Source organism: Pelecanus crispus, chromosome 4 (genome assembly GCF_030463565.1).
Source record: "Pelecanus crispus isolate bPelCri1 chromosome 4, bPelCri1.pri, whole genome shotgun sequence".
Classification (NCBI taxonomy): domain Eukaryota; kingdom Metazoa; phylum Chordata; class Aves; order Pelecaniformes; family Pelecanidae; genus Pelecanus; species Pelecanus crispus.
In genome coordinates, this window is record NC_134646.1 from 73743229 (window position 1) to 73761935 (window position 18707).

At 44.6% G+C, this 18707-nt stretch overlaps 1 protein-coding gene across 4 annotated transcripts in view; it reads right to left on the reverse strand.

The window, feature by feature from the left end:
• Positions 1-13086: 13086 nt before the first annotated feature.
• Positions 13087-18707, reverse strand: part of PPP2R2C (protein phosphatase 2 regulatory subunit Bgamma) — a 202075-nt gene continuing 196454 nt past the window's right edge. For all 4 annotated transcript variants that reach the window (XM_075708969.1, XM_075708971.1, XM_075708968.1 and 1 more), the window contains one exon: positions 13087-13378. In XM_075708969.1, the coding sequence (XP_075565084.1) occupies positions 13087-13378 (292 nt within the window). The remainder of the gene's footprint in view (positions 13379-18707) is intronic.

The following is an 18707-nucleotide window of genomic DNA, read 5'->3' on the forward strand; positions in this document are numbered from 1 at the left end:
AAGGTTTGTGAAGCAGAACAGGAACAAAGTATTTCCTTTACAAAATATTTCACATGAGTATAGAAGGAAATGTACAGGATAGATATCTTCCTACTGACAGCAGTAGGAAGCAGCTTCTGTAAGATTGCAGCTTCACAGTGCTCATTTCAGCATTTTCATCTGACAAAAAATTTAATTTAAATTTCTGCAATAAGTGATGCGTTTCACTGCATGTTCCACTTTGAGTACTGAGTTAGTTGGGGTGTTTCCCTGAGGGGCTGCCACTGATGATGAGGAAACCAAGGATCTTTGCAATCCTACTGAAAAAGTAAGTGTGTGTGTGTGTAATCACACTTCCCCAAATGATAGAAACAAAAGAGCAGGAGGTTATTGATAATCAGCTTTTTAGCCAAGAAGCAGCTGCATGCCCAGCACACAAGTAACGTAGGGACTATCTGTGTATGACGCATACGGTGAGTGCATACATTGGTTTTGCACCAGAGCCACCTGACGCTTCAGTTTGCCCACAACCATGTGAACACGCCCCTAGAGCTTTCCTGACAGAGCAGCATATCCGCGGGACTAGATGTTAGTGCTTCCTTCCCAGCCGGCCTGCCAGCTGGTACGCTCTTCTAGCCCTAAATCCCCTCTCGCTGTTTCCCAGCTGACCTGCGGGTTGGGGATGTATATTCCTCCTTAACTGTCTCACTTTGCAACAAGGAAAATAAAGCAGTGAAATCCTGGTGTCTTCCAGTGCATTTGCACTACTCCTCCTGAAGAACAAGTGCATGTTCCCATGATCGTCCCCAGACAGTAGGCCACTACCTTCAAAAGCACAAAAAAAAATAAGATACGCTCCCAGGGCCGTGAGCATACTGGAAATTCAAGTACGACTTGGCAGCCCAGGCATTCACAGCCTGAGCTGGGTTCATAGGTGCAGTCCTGGAGACTGATGGCGCTACCTGCTTGAAGATGGTTTGCTTGGCTGCACGCTAGCCACAGCAGAAGCGATGTCCCCTGTGGTGGATCTGGCTGCTTCGTCTGCCCCAACACATTTACAGTCTGCTGCATCCTCCTCTCTTCTGCAGATCCCCCTTACAAATAGAATCACAGAATCGTTTAGGTTGGAAAAGACCCTTAAGATCATCGAGTCCAACCATTAATCTAACATTGCCAAGTCCAGCACTAAACCATGTCCCTAAGCACCCCACCTACACATCTTTTAAATACCTCCAGGGATGGGGACTCAACCACTTCCCTGGGCAGCCTGTTCCAGTGCCTGACAACCCTTTCGGTGAAGAAATTTTTCCTAATACCCAATCTAAACCTCCCCTGGTGTAACTTAAGGCCATTTCCTCTCATCCTATCACTTGGTATGTGGGAGAAGAGCCCAACACCCACCTCGCTGCAACCTCCTTTCAGGGAGTTGTAGAGAGCGATAAGGTCTCCCCTCAGCCTCCTCTTCTCCAGGCTAAACACTCCCAGTTCCCTCAGCCGCTCCTCATAAGGCCTGTGCTCCAGACCCTTCACCAGCTTCGTTGATGCCCTTTGGACAAGAAAAGAGAAAAGAAAGGGCTCTACCCAAAAGTTTGTGATTGCTCCATGTGATGGGGGATGGATTTACCATGGGAGGCTGCATTCAATTAGTCCTGAACTTTCCCATTTGCCACCAGTAATAAAAATTGGGCCAGGTGACATGCAGGGGTGCCTACGCAGTGCCATGTTGTGCTGATGTGTCTCTTCTCCTGGGTCCAGCACTGATAGGAGGTCTCTGCTGGGAGATGGTACATTGTTTATTGGTGGCACTGGGTGGGTGGGACTGCTGCCTGGAAGGTCAAGTCTCAGCACTGAAAAGGCACCTTCCGAGGTGGCAGCAGCTTCTGCCCAGGACAGCAAAGTGCTTTAATGGTGCTGGGTTGTTGAAGGGGATCCCTAACTCCCAGAGGAGGAGCTGGGCTGCATTGCACCACCTGGAGGACTTCGATCCTGGGCAGGAGCCCTGTTGCTCCTGTGTCAAGAAGCAGGGTGTCCGTGTTGGCCGTTCCTGCTCCCAGGTGGTGCAGGGGTCTCGCTCCTAGCAAAATTTTTCTGTTGCAACTTTTGTTCTGATCACACTGTCTTTATTAAGGTGCTGGTATCTTCCTGTGCATCAGAGGGTTTTTTTTTTTTTCAGGGGCCATTTAGAGAGGAAATTCTCAGATGGCTTGAGTTTCCCCAACACAGCCTGTCCTCTACTGACTGTATAGAAGGAGTCTTAATTTAGGATGTTCTGCAGTGCCTGAAATTAGTCAGTGAGAATAATCCTCTCAGTACTTGCCTTTATTGCTTGAATAGTATGAATGATGTAGATTTGTGAAATTGAAGCAGCATACCTCCAAAGCCACTGTAGTCCGTGCACAATGCCAATTTGGGAGCTAGAAAGAGTGTGGCTGAAAAACAAACAAATAAATAAACAAACATTTGGCAATAGGAGGAATATAATATAAAAGCAGAGAGAATGGTGCAGTAGGTTGCTCTCGGGAAGCTCCTATTTGACACAGTGACGCATGACTACTAATGTCACATAATGTTCTATTGCTAGCTTTTTAGGTGCATCCTGAGGTCAGACTACAAAGTCCACTTGACTTGGACAGGAAGGGAATTTAAATAGTTATACTCTATAAAGAATAACTTGAAGTAGGTTTGCACATAACTAGTTGTGTGGGTATATGATGGTTAGAATGTTAGCCTCTTAAAATCTAGTGTCCTGCATCTTAATGTAAGTGGGAAGTGGAGTTTTTAACCTTTGTGGTGATATAATTCACCTGTTTCTAGAACTGATGTTTCAGCATTAGATTACACGCTTGTTGCTGTTCCATGGATAAATATAAAGCAGCTTCTACCTCTAGACTGGTGCCACGTCAGACAGCGTGAGGCTCACAGCACCAAAGCCAGGGAGAAAAGCTTTTGTGTAAGGACTGGCCATTTGCCCCAGGTAGAGACTTAGCTCACACTGAGAGCTCTTGCTGTGCAGAGTAAGGAGTCCTAGGGGTGCACGCTCTTTTCTGTCACAAAACACATCCCCCTGCATGCTCTGTAGCTCCATCCGAGGCATGGGGCGGCCACTCCACAGCTCATGCCACAGCTGCTGCATTTCCAGTTGAGTTCCTGTGGTGTTGCCAATGCATCTGATTTTATTCCCACTCTTACGACTGGTGATGTTTCTCTTAACCCTGGCCCTGAAACTTATAATTACATGGCAGTGCACATTTTAGGAAAACAAGTTAGTTTTAAGAGGAAGTGCACTTTATGGGCTAAAAACCTAAGTTTGACTTAAAATCCCTTCACTTTATAGCGAAGTTTGTAGCTTGATTTTGGTTGGCATTTCATTAGTTACGAGGCTGGATTAGTCAGCGTCAGTGACATCTGCACTGGCTTTGTGGAGACGTCAGTGAATGATGCACAAAGGTAATTAACAATTCACGTTTCCAGTCTTGATTATTGGCAGAGATTTAGTTCTCATCTGCAGTTGATGTAGGATGCCAAAAGCAATGCAGTACAAGTCGTCACTCAACTGTTGATGAGTTGGACTTCTTCCATGTGTGTTCTTTAAAAAGTCAGAAGGTGCAGTCCTGGGGAGTCCGGCTGATGTTGCGCTCATTTGGGGGCACTGCTTAGCAATTATGTATGGTTGACTAACCTCCAGAGAGAGCACATTTGTGTCTGGGGCCTCGGTGTGCTTGTTCGCTTCATCTCTTCAGTACTTCGTGTCCTTTCACTGTAAACACGTCACCTGCGTGCTTTGCCTTTTGTGCCATCAGATGGCACTCCCGGCTCACGCTGCATTTGCTCTCCCTCTGCTGCTGTCTCCAGAGGGTACCGCCAAGGAACAAAAGACTCAGCTTCGGGTTTTACTCCATCTCGGAGAGGAAATGCCATTAGAAAAATCTTTTATGAAAAATTGATAACCATTTGTAGACCCAATTCCACCACCACCACCCCGCCCCAGTTACAAACAATGTTACACAAATGAGTAGCAAAGTCATTGTTGCAGAGTGCTTCTGCAATCCAAGACCATGAAAATGGAAAACGAAATCTATTTTGCCTGTAATACAACACTGTGTAATGCTAAACCAACAGTATATGAACCAGTGCACAGCAAACTTCTGAAATGTGCAGTCTGGCTGCTTTGCAGATTAGCATCTTTTTGAGAAGGTTCCTGTCTCTAAGATCTTTTAACATAAATCTGACTGTTGATCTGCATTGTCTGCTTCTGTTGTAATGTGAGTGGTGACAACATGCAGTCCTGAGGTCCCTTCTCTGTTTTCTCCTGTCTCTTCATGTGTTAGATGCCAAAAAAAAAAAAAAAAAAAAAAAAATCAGCACTTTTCATAGCTTACACCTTTTTAATAACTTTGTTACCTGAACAAAGAGAAAGAGAAACTCTGTGGCAGAGTTAATTAAAACTTAGGTAGAAGACATGCTGCTTTAAGGGAAATTCCAGCTGCAACTGATAACTCTTGCTTGACGTCTCTGTGCTCTATAAATTAATGCATAGATTTGGGGAAAGCAGAAAGGCTGTGCCAGGATCAGGTACCAGGTAAAGGCTGATAGGAGAAACTCTGAAAGTGTGAATTTTCATCTTTTACAAATCAAATAGAGAGATGACAGCAGGTCGTTAGAGAGGTTTTGTTCTGTTTTTGAAGGTGGCAGGATTTTTTTGCAATAATAGCAAGTTCAGTACCAGAAAGGGCCTTGCAAATGTTGCTGTTAACCACAGGAGACAGCGGTGCTTGACAGCAGGAGCTGTGGCATGCTAAATTAGAAAGGGCTTGAACCAAGCCCACAGGCCCCGAATATCTCAGAAATCAGTGTGTGCTGATCTCAGTGTGGCCTGTCTTTCTCCGAAATAATTTCTTCACTTTAAAGAGTGAGGCATTTCCACAAAGCGTCTCTCCTATAGTTCCCTCTCCCGTTCCTCCCTCCCTATTCAGGCTGGTGAGAGCAGAGATGTTTCCACGACAACAAGCCATGCTGTTGCCTCAGGTGACAAACTATAACTTCAATAAATAATCACTGAAAATAGCTTCAAACAATTAATTAGGTAATGGAAATGTTATTTTAATAGGGCTTAGATGCTTTGGAGGTAGTCTACAGACTGAATTCTCATCAAGAAGCTGTCTACAATCAAAGCTGAAGGTACCATCTGAAGGTCAGGATGGATCTCACTGTCTGAATAAGAGACCTCTATTTTTAAAAAAACTCCAGTTCAAAGCTTGTTCAATCAAAGGATGCAATGCAAAGCAAGTTTATTTTCTTTTGGTGCTAAATTTTATTCAAAGCACATACTGGCAGGAAATATGGTCAAGGAACTTACCAGCTTCTCCACCAAACGCAGTCCGTGGCTAGCGCGCTGTTTGTGCTGTGAGCCCCTGCACCTGCCTGAGAGGCAGATGATGAGCCCAGCAAACGGTTTTGCAATAAATGGATTTTTCAGTCTTCGCTTTACAAAAGATGCTTTCCTAGAGTTATAAATGGATGATTCATAAATCTCTCCTAATGCTGCTTCTGGTAACAGTTCAATTGATCTTTAAGCGTTGTTTAAAAAGTGAATCTCCACGGGATTGTTTCAATCCTATATCCTGAAGTTTCTCTAGCCCAGGGCAGCTCTTCTGTCTTGGAGCTTAGAGGTAGCATAGTCTTTAAGCACAGATGGATACACTGAGTGCATGCATGTGCCTTATATAGCACGAGTACTCTTTGGGGCCAGTAGTTGTCCTGGCAGAATTTCTTTTTTGCTTTAATTTTGCTTTAATTGTTATATTCAGTTTCTCCAAAATAGTGCATCTATGAGGCAAGAGCAAGAAAGCCAATGACTACCACCTTTCTCCAGCTTGCTAAGCCTGTAGGTTATACAAACACCTGCCTTTGCAATGCCAGACGTGCTCCTGCGCGATTCAGAGGCTGGTTATGGGTTATGAAGACCTACCTTGCTGTGCAAAAAATTTTCAATCTGTGGATGAGGGACTCTGCACCACTCCTACTGAGTGTTCTTCTCAAGCAGCTCCCTGTGGGGGGATTATGGCCTTCCTTTTCAAAAAATAAAGATGCCCCTTCGCAGTATGCTGGGGTTCACCCCGCTGTTGCAGTGTGTCACTGCTTGACATAGATCAGGTAGTTGAGAATAACGTGAAAGACAAGGTAATGTGCACTAAAAGCTGGTAAGACTTCTTTTACAGAAAGATTTTGAGGCAGAAAATGGTGATTTATCTAAACTATGGTTTGCGGAAGCCATGTTGGTTTTGTTATAATTTTGTCAGGTCAAGATTGACATTCAGGTTTGCTGCAGGCATGGTAAGAAAATCTCGCAAGAGCTGTTGTTTGGGCCTCTCGTCTGGCCCAAACCTGTGGAAGAAGAGAACCGAGCGAAGGTGTATCTGAAGACTGACAATTAAAGTGTTACACTGGAAGGTAAAAGATTGCGTTTCTAAGTTGTACAAATCAGGGAATAGATGCTGCATCATAGCACCTCACGTAGGGCAATCACAGCCCTGTGCCTACTTCACTCTGAGTTTTCATTGTGGGACCTATTTATTTCCCCTTGGAAACTCTTGAAGACCTTGTTTTGGCTCTTATGGGGATGAGACCAATATACAAAACCTCAGGGTTTCTCTGCAAAAAGATGCCTTCTCCCCACTTTGCTTCCTGCAAGAGAGCAAACGGTGTAGATACGGGCTGTAACAGCACTGGACTCGTATGTTGGGAAGGGCAAAGATTCCCGCGGGCCACGCTGGCAGGTGGATGTGCGTCAGGCGGTCGTGACCCTCCTGCGCAATGCCTGGAAGGGCTTTGTGTCTCGTACATGAGAGTTGCCTCTCTGTGGTGGATTTTTTTAATTGAAGGTTTAAATGGTTAAACTGCTTTCTTAATACATTGGTGGTTGCTAAGATACAACCTCTCCGATTCCGTAAATCTTCCACTTGAAATATAGTATATTAGCAAATGGGGCTCTCCTCTCTGACAGCTCAGGAGACAGGGAGATATCGGGGCGCTTCCATTGCACCAACGGGACACTGCTCCTGCAGCCTGCAGAGGCTGCTGCCTTGGCCCAGTGGTGGGGGTCGATGGGCTTCTGGATGCGGCCCAAGGAGGAGGCTGAAGAGGGAAGGTGGGGACTCTTAGGATGAGGTGGAAAGAGGAGCAACGCAGGGAGAACAGGCAGGCAGGCAGCGTGGGGGCAGAGCAGCGGGATAAGGCTGGGGGTGGACTGTGCAGAGGGACCAAGGGCAATCTTTATGCCCCCCGCTTTAGATAGCTTCAGGCTGCGGTTGTCCTTCCCGAGCAAGAACTGCGTCCTCTGCTCTTTTATAACGAAGGGTGGATCTCAGGAGCGTCTGGGTTTGGGACTGGTTTGACAGGACAGACTTTCCTTGGGGATAAGCTGTACAAGGAGAGATTTCTGGCAGCTCCACGGAGGGATTAGGAGATACCAGATTTAAAAGTAGCACTGGATTCCTGGACATTCATTAGCAATGCTACAATAGCAGCTCAAATACCCAAACTTTTTAAAAAGAAGCCTAGCTGAGCCCTACTTGTTCACAAAGTGTGTGGAGGACGGTGTTATAAAGTAGTGCAGCATATCTCTTATTTCATACTAAAGTAAGTCTTTAGCTGCTAAGGTTGCAGAGAATATTTTTAACATGATGACAGTGCAATTGATGCAGCAACATCTATCTGGGTTTGCAGATCAATAGCTGCGAGAAACGGAGAGTGCAGCCGTTCATCTTGGAGAGGTGTTAGCAGAGATGTCAGAGGATGGTAATTGAACTGGCAACGTTCTCCTCCCCCACCTCTTCCACCAGGCAGAGATGTGCATACATTTACTGTGAGCGTCGTTTCCTGTATCGCAAACAGAACGCAATGCCAGTACCTCCCCTAGCTGAGGCAAACCTCTGCTTCCTTCTGCACCTCCTCACCAAAGTGAGAAGGAGCCTGCTCCAGGCACCTAGCGGAGCTGCTGGGGGTGTTCAAGCCTCGCCGTGGAGAAACGAAAGCGAGAGCCTGCCGGGGCTGGAACACTGGCACAAGTTACTGACGGTGGGGTCTCACTCTGGTGTCCTGCTTGGGCAGCATTTATTTTATACGTAGAGCATGGAAGAATACCAACCTCTTTGTCCCCCAATCTGACACCCTAACTCCGGTTTCAATTACATATTATTTATCATTTACAGTGATTTTTTTTTTTTCCCCAGAGTTGTTCCTCCTGTTGGAGAAATGATGATGAAGCCACAGAAGGGGGTGATGGAGTTTCTGGAGTTCTGTGAGCTAAGTACTCCTCTCCCTGGAGCACTGTCACTTTACTACCAGTTAAAGAATTTGGTCCTGTATTTAAAGTGAATCTGCTTGGGAATCTTGGATCAGGCTGCTGCCTGAGACATGTACTAGCACTAGTATTACTAGTACTAGTCTTAAAATAAGGAGTGGATGTCCAGAAAATGATCCTGCATCCTTTGATAGAGTCACTATTGTACGTTTTAGTCTTTTTAGCGGTCATGTTATAAAAAGAATATATAGCGTCACCATGGAATTAAAATAATTGTTTAATGGAATTGTTGGTCTAAGGATCTTGTCTTACTCATTGACTGTCTTCACTTGGCAAACGGCAAGACCAGTAATTATCCGTACCTTGCCTGGCTGATCTGTATTCATGGGAGCTTTTATAGCTGAGGGAACTGAGGAGTTTGCTCAGTCGGGAGCTTCACATCAAAGCTCTGCATCACGGGCCAGATTTAGGATCTCTAAGTGCCTCAAGACTTATGCTGACTTTCACGTGAATAAAAGTTTGATCCTCATCCAACTTCAGAGAGAAGAAAAAGAAAAAAAACTTCCAAGAAATGCTTTCTCGTGGTGTACTCTGAAAGCAAGCCTTTCCCATGTGCATGGCAAACTGTCCTGTACAGAATATCCAGACCATTTCATGGCTTCACAAAACCAAAGAAACATACTCTGTCCCAAGCATCTTATAAAATTAGGCTGAAGTCTTTGAATCTCAGCCACTCCAGTAATCCTGTTGCCTTCTGAGGTTCTAGCACATGAACAAGATAAAAGTGAATTCATGCTCTAATTTTAGATTTAATGTAATTTGCTGAGAAGACTGCAAATGGAAAAGGGTTACTATTGGGAGTGGGAGCAAATTGATGATAATAATGTTACTGAAAATTGGACATAGAAGGCAAACAATCCTTACACTTGCCTTCTCATCAGGGATTAATGTCCACAACCTTGGAAGGCTCCAAAGGACTTAACTCTGCCTGAAAGCACGATGACTTGCTGGCTGCAAACAGGAGCAGCAGGTGGCTCATGCCAATAGCCCCCCCAAACCATAAAGGGTTAAACTGCCATATGCGGCTACTAAGTATGCGTGTGAAAATTTCAAAAGCATGAGAGTTAGCCATCTGGCTCCTGGTCCTACTGGGTATTTAGGGATGAAAAGAGAAACTGGAAAAGTAAATAGTGTATTGCTTGATGTGTTGATTTTCAGCTGAGATTTCTCTCTTTGGTGCCTAGTCATATTTGTCCATCTAAATGAGTGGGATTGACTGTGTATTCCCAAAAAAAGGGGGGGGGGGGGAGGGGAAATTAGCATGTGAGCTCTGGGAGAGCTGTGCAAAGCAACACACTGCCTAATCTAACAGCTGAGGCAAATTTATTCTGGTCTGCGTCCAGAAAAAGGACTTAGCCGTTCAGTGCCTAACTCGAGCGTGCTGATGCCCAGGCGGTCTCTCGCCACCCCCCAGGGCTCTGTGCGGACCGTGCAGGCAGGGTTAGCTGCCTTTGAGCTTCCTAAGAGGAGCGCAAGAGCTGGGGCAAGCATCACGATGACTGGGGAGGGTCAGGCATCAGTTTGGACTTTGCCTTTTTTTTTTTTTTTCGCCTTTTTTTTTTTAAATTTTTTATTTTTTTTATTTTTTCCCCTGGGGTAGAGGTAAAAAGAGAGCAGTGGGGGGGGCTGCTCTGCTGGTAGCCCTCTGGCTTGTCACCTGGGCCCATGTCCATCTCATTTGGGAGGCCATGCCTGGGCACATCCCAGACGTACCCTGACGGCCCGCTGCGCTGGAAGGTCTCCAGCCTGGCCAGCGATGACACTAACGCCATCTTGTACCCTGTGGTTGCATGTGTCCCGTCACATTGCGCGTGGCACTTATCCGTCTGTAGGAGACTGGGACTCAAACCTCCCGAAGTCTGTCTTGGGCTATAAGCAGAGGAAAAAGCTGGCCTAAGGTGTGACCCAAAAGTGCATCTCCAGCTCTGCTGTAACAGCCTGTGCCCGCTCTTCATCACCCTAAAGCCCCAAGTCAGGCCCGTTCGCGGCTCTGTGTTTACTTCTCTACCTGCCACAACACTTGAAGTTCACGTAGTAGCTTGCCCTGTGAGTCCTGATCCCTGTGACTCTTCCTCCTTTGTAAAAGGAGCTAAAACAACTCTTTCATGTCTAGCTTAAAAATAAGCTGTGCCTTGAAGTCATCTATTTATGCCTTTTTGGTTGTAGTTTTATTGAAAAAGCTGGTATTAACATATTTATATTTTTATTCAACAACAGTTAGCTAATTTGTGCAACACAAAGAATGCAGCCATGAACAACAGCTTTCAAAACAATCAGATTTACCAACTTTACCGTCACTTACTCTACACCACTGAAAGCTCAAACTAAAAAGAGAAAGAAAGTTGGAAATGTTCACAATGACTATGTTAACTTTCCATACATTCAAGAAACCAGGAAACCAATCTGTAGTAGTGATGTCAAAGACAGGAATGGAATACTGGTCTTTGATAGGTTTCTATTTATTTCCTCTATAATCATTTCATGGTATTTTGGTTGGGTATTTCATTAGTTTTATAAAGCTCCAAAGATATATTTCTTTATTTAATTTTAACATGTTCTTTTTGGTACCCAAAGCTGTAACAGAGTAAGGTACTTCAAATTAAAAACAAAAAATTGTTGTATTAAGAACTCCTTTATAATAAGTTATCTATAGAATCTTACTTGAGGATGTTAAAAGCTAAATATACGTTTTACAGTACTTCTAGCTGTAAATGTCAATATGAGCTGATAGCTTTTTTTTTTTTTTTTTTGAGCTGTAAAGGTTAATGGAGGAGGCCAAAAGTCAAAGAAATTGTATGACACCCTTGAAGCAGCGGTTTGGCATTAACAAGTTTTCTATACAATTTACCACATTCTTAAACCTTTTTACAAGGAAAAAAAAAAAAAGAAAAGCAATTTTGTTAAATTTCATTAGAATAAATATGTACATATACTGTCCATGCCTGCTACAGCATACAGTATTTTATAAACAAACATTCCTCATTCCCTTTAAAATTAACCTACACATTTCATACTGTATGTGTTTAGTGTGGCTGGAAACTGATGCACATGCGTTTGTGCTTCTACACACAAAATACACAGCATTGAGCTAGAAAACTTCAAACATGGAGATTTCATGTGTTGTGTTAAGATGTCATATAAAAGCTGCAGACTTTGTTTTTTTAGTTCTTGTAAGTAGATTTTCACCCCCTCTTTCCCCCAAACCACAATATAAAAGCGTGCAGATCCCTTCATCAGCACATTCTCCACTCGCCAAGAAATCAGTGCATAATGGCTTAAAGACTTTTTTTTTTTCTGAGGAGTTTTAATATGGGCAGATTATCAGGTCATCTGAGTTGTGCCCTTTTATTCATGGTTTGAGGAGAAATCCTCTGGGATATTAATTTCCCTGCCAGAGCTATTAGGGATGCAGCAGAACTTTATTTTTCTGGACTAAGAGGGCTCCCTGCCCACTGCACCGTTCCCATATAATTCCTGCATGTGGTACACCGATCGCGTGTACTTTCATGTTGCGTTTACATAGCTATTCATTTGAAAAGAGAGATAGATCTAAAGGTATTTATGCGCAAGAAGCTTTTGTTTGGTTTGGAGTTTTTGATTTTTAATATTTCTCCAGGAGTAATTTTGTCGCTCAGCAGTGGACTCATTTTAAAACATTAAAATTCACTGAGCAGTGCTACCTCTCCCAGTACCATTCTTTTCCAGTTACAGATACCATGGCATCGCCCGTGTTCCCCAAAGGCAGGATTAAAATAACCACGCTGCAATAAGCAAACGAGGGGCTTTCTGAAGTGTCTAGCAGCGACGTAACTTGGTTCCCACTGAAGCCGATCACTGCATTGAAGGACAGCACTTCTAGCCAAGGCTTCCAGAACTCCAACCCCCAAACGGCAGGACGGGTTTGTGTGTGAACTGCCAGACGGTGTCTGACCAGCCAGTCCCTCTGGAGTGGCAGTACCAAGTGTTTTAATAGTCCTCCAGGTGATGAAGATACTAGTTATTGTTTTAAACAGAGCAAAGAGACTGATGGAGAATGAGCTGCTTAAAATAAGCTGGCTGAGTAACTATACCGATCTGTCACTTACTCGGGAAGTTGAAGCGCAAAGTTAGTAACGTGAATAAATGAATAAATAAGAGGCTGTTGTAAAGAAGGGAAGGGGACGGGTGAGACAGGGCAGCTTTTCACCAGCAGGGATTCTGCTCCCAGTTATAATTGTCATGAGGCCCCTCCAATGTGCCACGTGCTCTAAAGGGATGTGGATATTCATTTGCTCAAACAGGCTTGGCTTAGTTGAAAGACAGGAAAACGTTACTGAAAAAAAAAAAAAAAAACCCAATCAAGAGATTGAGGCAAAAAGCTCTAACAATGTGGTAAATGCTGTGGACTGCAAAAGCAGGCAGTGCACCGGAACAGCATGGTCCTGTGAACCACCGAGACCCTCGAAAGGACCGACGGGAGCTGAGGAGGCTCAGCCCTCCTCAGGAACGCTCCCGGAGTGAATAAATACCCCTGTTCGTTTAAAGGAACCGATACAGACCACAGTACTGGATTTGCAGTCGTGCCTTTTACTCATACAGTTGCAGTGATGGAAAATAGTTGGCTTGCCACCAATAATGATACAGGCTGAGGGATGAAAGGATGCAACCTACAAATCCCACCACAGAAGCCACAATTTTTGTGAAGATCGCATCCTTCTACAACTCTCAAGAGGCTGGTTTGTAAATATAGAGGGATATTGATAAATCTAGTGCATTTCTGAGTTCACTTTATCCTGAAATATGTACAGATTGTTTGTCGCTGCTATAGCAATGATGTTCTCGGTTGGGTGCCACGCTGTGTGCAAGATCTTCTTAGTAAAGTCCAAACTGTCAACACTGATGTCATCTTTCCTCCGTTTGCCTCCGACGCAGACTCTCCGGGGCTTAAGAATAGCTCGTGGTTTACTGCTCTCTCGGGATGCCTCCAAGGTAACATCCCGCTTGGTATTTCGGTCAAACATTCGGAAAAAGTTGTTATATGCACCTGTCATTATCACGCTGTAGAGAGAAAGAGAGAGAGAAAGAGAGAGAAAACAAAGACAAAATTAAACAGCAGCTTGTGGGATGTCTTGCTAACATGACTGGATCAGGACAGCTGAGCTTTAACCTCAGGATTAGACATCTTCTGCTTTCAGCTGGGAAAGAATGTAAAACAGGATCTCTCCCACTACTCCCCAGAGTGAATAGTTTTCTTCTATCAATGTCTTCCCCTTCCCTATTAGAGTATTCAATGAAAATTACAGTTACCCCAAAACTCGCATCCTGAAGCATGCACAAATGTCAGGATGCTGGCATCATGAGATTGACCTCACAAGACAACAGAAGTAATATGTTTTAAGGATCATATATTTCAGGTTTTTTTCTTTCTCCAGAGCCTTACCTTTTCTGACAGCTGAGATTCGCCATGATTCCAGAAACAGTCTTAAAAAAAAAATTTCCAAGTATTTCAAACCTTTTGATACAACAGTAGGAGTTAGTACATAATTTTATATTTTAATGAGTATTTTGAAGAAAGGTGTTTTGAAAGATTCTGAAAAATCGCACTGAGTTTGCACAAGTAAATTGCCTTGCAAGTCCAGAGACCATTAAAATTTGTATCTACAATGCTTCTTAAAGATAAAGACATTGATAAACAGGATTCTGTCAACTCGTGTAGGAAGCCTGAATACAGCTTCAAGTCAGGATATATTTCTGGGTCTGGGAGAAAGGGACAGAAAACATACCTCAATCTGTATAAAAATTACCCCATTAATCAGCTTGTAGTTTGAAATAATGGATTGCCAGTTGCTTCATTCCCCCAGTCCCTAGGGGAGGATATTTTGTCACTAACTTTAATGAATTCAGGATTTCATCCATGGCCCTCAGGTTATTGGATTAGCATAATCATGGATTTCAGAGCCTTGTTCGAAAGCTCATCCCCTGTGAACTTTTTCCATATCTGAAGCCAGGCCTACGCTTTACTCTCCTGTCTCAGCCCCAAATAGGGTGTTTTTCTGAATTTCCATCCTGGAAGGGGAATCCATCCTGAATGGTCAATCTCCACAGGAAAAGCTGCACAGTTCTAAGACGCAGGCAATCACAAACTATTTGCCTTTCTACTGCAGCCCAAAAGAGCATATTTCCCGTGCTTTGCATACAACAAACTAACCTCCAACTCAAACGACAGTTACCTTGCTTTAGCACTTTGCTGCTGTTTCCCACTGAGGGGGATCTGTGTTGAGCAGCACGGTGGCCAGGAGACCACCGCATACGCAACTGTGGGAGAATAAGGCACAAACTATACTGTCTGCCATACAGACACCCGCTAGCTGATTAGATCAGATGCTCCTGGATGCAGGAGCTGTCGTACACTATATGCGCAGCCTCCAGCCAGCGCTGCCTTGATCTCATTTGGGGCCATTAGGAGCTACCGTAATACAAATGAATAATATACTGAAAAACGCACAAACGGAGCTGTGCAGCTAACTGCTTTTGCACTACAGCTACTGACTGACAGCAGCTCTGCTCGCTTCAGAGCCACTGTAGGGTGACTAGAGCGGGTGAGCCGGATTTGTACGCTGTGAATCACTAGCGGGACTGCCAGCTCCATCCTGCTTCCATCTTTGCTGATGGCATGCTGGAGTTGGGTGACAGCTGACTCCACGCTGAGCTTTTTTGCAGCTCCTGAAGTGCTGAAGGGGAACTGCTGCAAATCAGATAGACGTCGCACGGAGACACAGCACGCTCTGCCCTCAGCAACAGCTCACCTACAGCCTTCACCCTGTGGAGCGGCTGCTTTTCCGAGTCTGCAGGCAGCACACCCCCGGCGATACCGCTGCTCTGCTGCCGAGTTCAGGGATGGGCAACAGAGGCACTCGCCCGCACGTAGCTGCAGCCGGCCCTGGCAGGGAGCTGCCTCTCTGCTGGGGAGAGCGCAGAAGCAGTACCTGCCCTTGGGTTGTCTGCAGGGAGGTTTCCCTTACCTTCCCCACCTGCAAAGTCCTGGCACAATCCTGCTTAGTAAGGCACAAGCCAACAATTTCGCAAGCCAAAAGACTCAGTGTGACAGCTTGATAAAATGTATCCCAGAAGCTGCAGAAAGCCTATTGATCAAGATTAGTGCCCATTTCAGAAATTGAATCAACAGTAGTAAATCTAATGTTTCACTCCTTCCAAATCACCATGTCTTATCATTACAGCTCCTGCTGTAATGGTTATTCACAACATGAAACAGTTGAGGTTATTTCATATCTCGGCGCTAACATACACAATTTGTGATGCAAACAGCCCAGCACAGCACCGTGGGGTTTTTTCCTCCCAGGCAAAATTTTGAAACGGGTTCATAACGCTGGGGCACCCTGTGCCATGGGCTGCAGAGCTGCGGTCGCCAGGGGAATGAGGAGCATCCCTCCAGATGAAGGCAGGAACCATCAGGGGAGCAGTCATCATGCAGGCAGAGTACCAGTGCACCAAACGCACAGAGAGGCATTTGTCAAGAATCTTATTTTAGGAGGTTTTGCCTGCAGTAAAACTGCCTTTACAGTCCATTTGCTTTTTAATTTCTTGAACTCGTGCATATTTTTAAAAGTCTGCTTTCTTCGGTTGGATTTACTGCAGTTATATTTTTTTTAACATATGTAGATAACTACTTTTCATGCTGGCCCTGTTTTTCTGCAGTTTAATGGCTCAGGAAAAAAGAGCGTTATGTAAATGAGAAAGTGCCCATTCTTGTTCAAGGTCACAAACACAGACGGATTATAACCTTACCTGCTGCTTAAAATAACAATAAAAGAGAGTGAGAACTAGATGTAAGCCTCCAATTTATTCCCGTTCAGGAAAATATATATGTACAATAATGGAATGTATGCAGTAAGGAGAATTTTTTTTTTATATATATATATATATAAATAAAAATTGTAGCTGAGTATAGGAAGAGTCTGTTCTGTATTTCCAGACTCTGCTCTGCACAGCAGTGTTATGACGAGTGCCTGCACAAAACCCTTGCAAGCGAGGCTGGTTCAAGAAACCAAACGAAGCTCCTCACCCCAAACACCCCACACTAATTCACAGGTGTGTAAGGGAGCAGCCTGGAAAAGCTCTGCCTAGCCACCTTTAATTTTACTCAGACAGCAGGTTTACAAGTGGTGCTACACATGGTCAGAGGTACCGTCGTCTCAGCCATGCAGGGGTATTTAGGATGCAGAGCACACGGCAGCGCACCCCGAGGAGCAGCATACTGATAGCTCAGGCTGGAGCAGAGCTGCTGCTAGACTGTACCCAGCTCAAACCACCACAGCTACAGGCAGCATGATGTAAAAAAAAAAAAAAATTAAATAAAAGGCAAAAAAAAGCAGGAAAAAAACCCCAATGGCAGTGACACGGCTACCACTGCCTACATTTCACCCACCAGCAGACCAGCCGGTGCTCTGGAAGGAGAGGCAACACCCCGTACCTGCAGGGCCCCAAATGTGCTGGCACAGCTCCACGCTGGCCCTCCTGCGCTGCCCCACGAGGGGAACACGTTTTCCTCTCCGCGTGGTGCTGCTCTGCAGAGCACATGGAGTACTCTGTGCTCCCTCTTTCAGAGCTGCTCCAAGCAAGGTCTGAGGGTTTCTGACAGTTCTTCAAATGTGTGTGTTTTGAGCAACAACACAAAATGTTACTAATTCGTGCAGCCTGCACTGACACCGGGGCATTCTTGCTTATTAACGCAACCTGAGGCATCTCACTGACAAACTTCAGTCCTCACCTGGGGTCGCTATGGCCCAAAGTCTCATCCATTATTTTTTTTTTCTTTACAAGCAGGACAAATCTATTCTTACAGAAGGTAAAAGGGGAAGGAGAAACCCCCAATACAGTCCAATCCTACCTTTATTATAATGACTTTTCTTTTTACTCCCTCCCTAGTTGCTATTCTATTCGGTTTTTTCTTCCCCTACAATCTTGACTCTGGTCTTTACCACACTTTCCAGTTAGGTTTTCCTTTCCCTTCCCCTCTTCCTCCTCCCCTCTTCTTTTTCCACTTCCTTCTACCCTGCTCTACAGTTTTTTAAAAAAACCCTGTATCTGCTTTTCTCTCCTGCCAGTGAAGTGTCCTCCCTTCACCCTCTGTTCCCTGCTCTGTCTTGTCTCTTTTGCTTCACTCTGTCATTTCCGTTTCTCTGTTCCTTTCTCAGCCTTTGAGCTTCCATCCTTGCCTTCTCCTTTGGGCTGAACATGACAACCAGTAGTTGTACCACCGATGTTTAATTTAGGGTCTACAGCACCACTCTAACAACTACTGATGGCTTCAGCATCTTTAAGCATCTTAATACCTTAAACCATCTGGCTCTCAATATTTTGGTTTTGGTAATGACTCTTTGTTAAATGAAATGCTTCAGTACGTGGCTTCTCTCTCTAAAGTTCTGCTTCTGTTGGAAGGTCAACCAATTCCCTACCTCACCAACTTCAGGGACATCTGAATAGGACTTCATCATTTGTACTAAACTTCAGTGAGACCTTCCATAATATTTTTTAGGCATTGAGATTTCATCAAACATGTCAGCCACTAAGAACTGGCTTATCTCTGTGTTTCTCATATCTGTTATTCCCATACTTCGTTCTGATTTCTTTATTGCAAGCCGAGCTCTTAAATGTCATCCATGTTGTGGCCATCCTTGCATGCAAGAGTTTTTATCAAAATTGCTCCATTCAGCTGCCTTCCTGGATGTCAGAGTTTGCCCTGAAACTCTGGGGACATCAGCTGAAATTGAGGCCTGCTTAAAAACCAAACCATACTTGCTTCATATTGGTTTTTGTTGGTTTTGTTGTTGTGTTTTTTAAAGACTCTTTTATAATAATTTTTGGGCTAACTCTGGCCCACATTAGTCTTTCTAGATGCGCAGAAATTTTTCTTCACCTGCAGATTTCTACTGTCTGGAGAAATCCAGCTCATGGCATAGTTTCCCCCCTCCACTGCTGTTCAAGAGCCCATGGAAGCCATGGGATGGTGTGACAGGACTAAGGCTGGGCAGGCTTCAAGTACTAGTGCATGCCAGGCTTAAGGATAATAGAAAAACTAAACCAACCCTGTTAACCTGCCCCTCGCTGCAAATGTGGCAGCAGAACTTCATTCTCTGCGGCAAGAGAGGCATGACATCGAGTCCAAGCAAGTGTGAGGGGAGGAAACTCAGAGCAGCTTCCACCAGAGCCTGCCTCTAGACTTGTAAATCTCTGCAAAGAAGTCCCTCAAGGCATCCAGCATGAAAAGGGACCATCTCTTTGACCCAAAACTGTCTCCCCAATTATATTTTGAGCCCCTAAATTTGCAAGATTTCACTAGCATGTGTACCAGTGCAGAACAGCACAC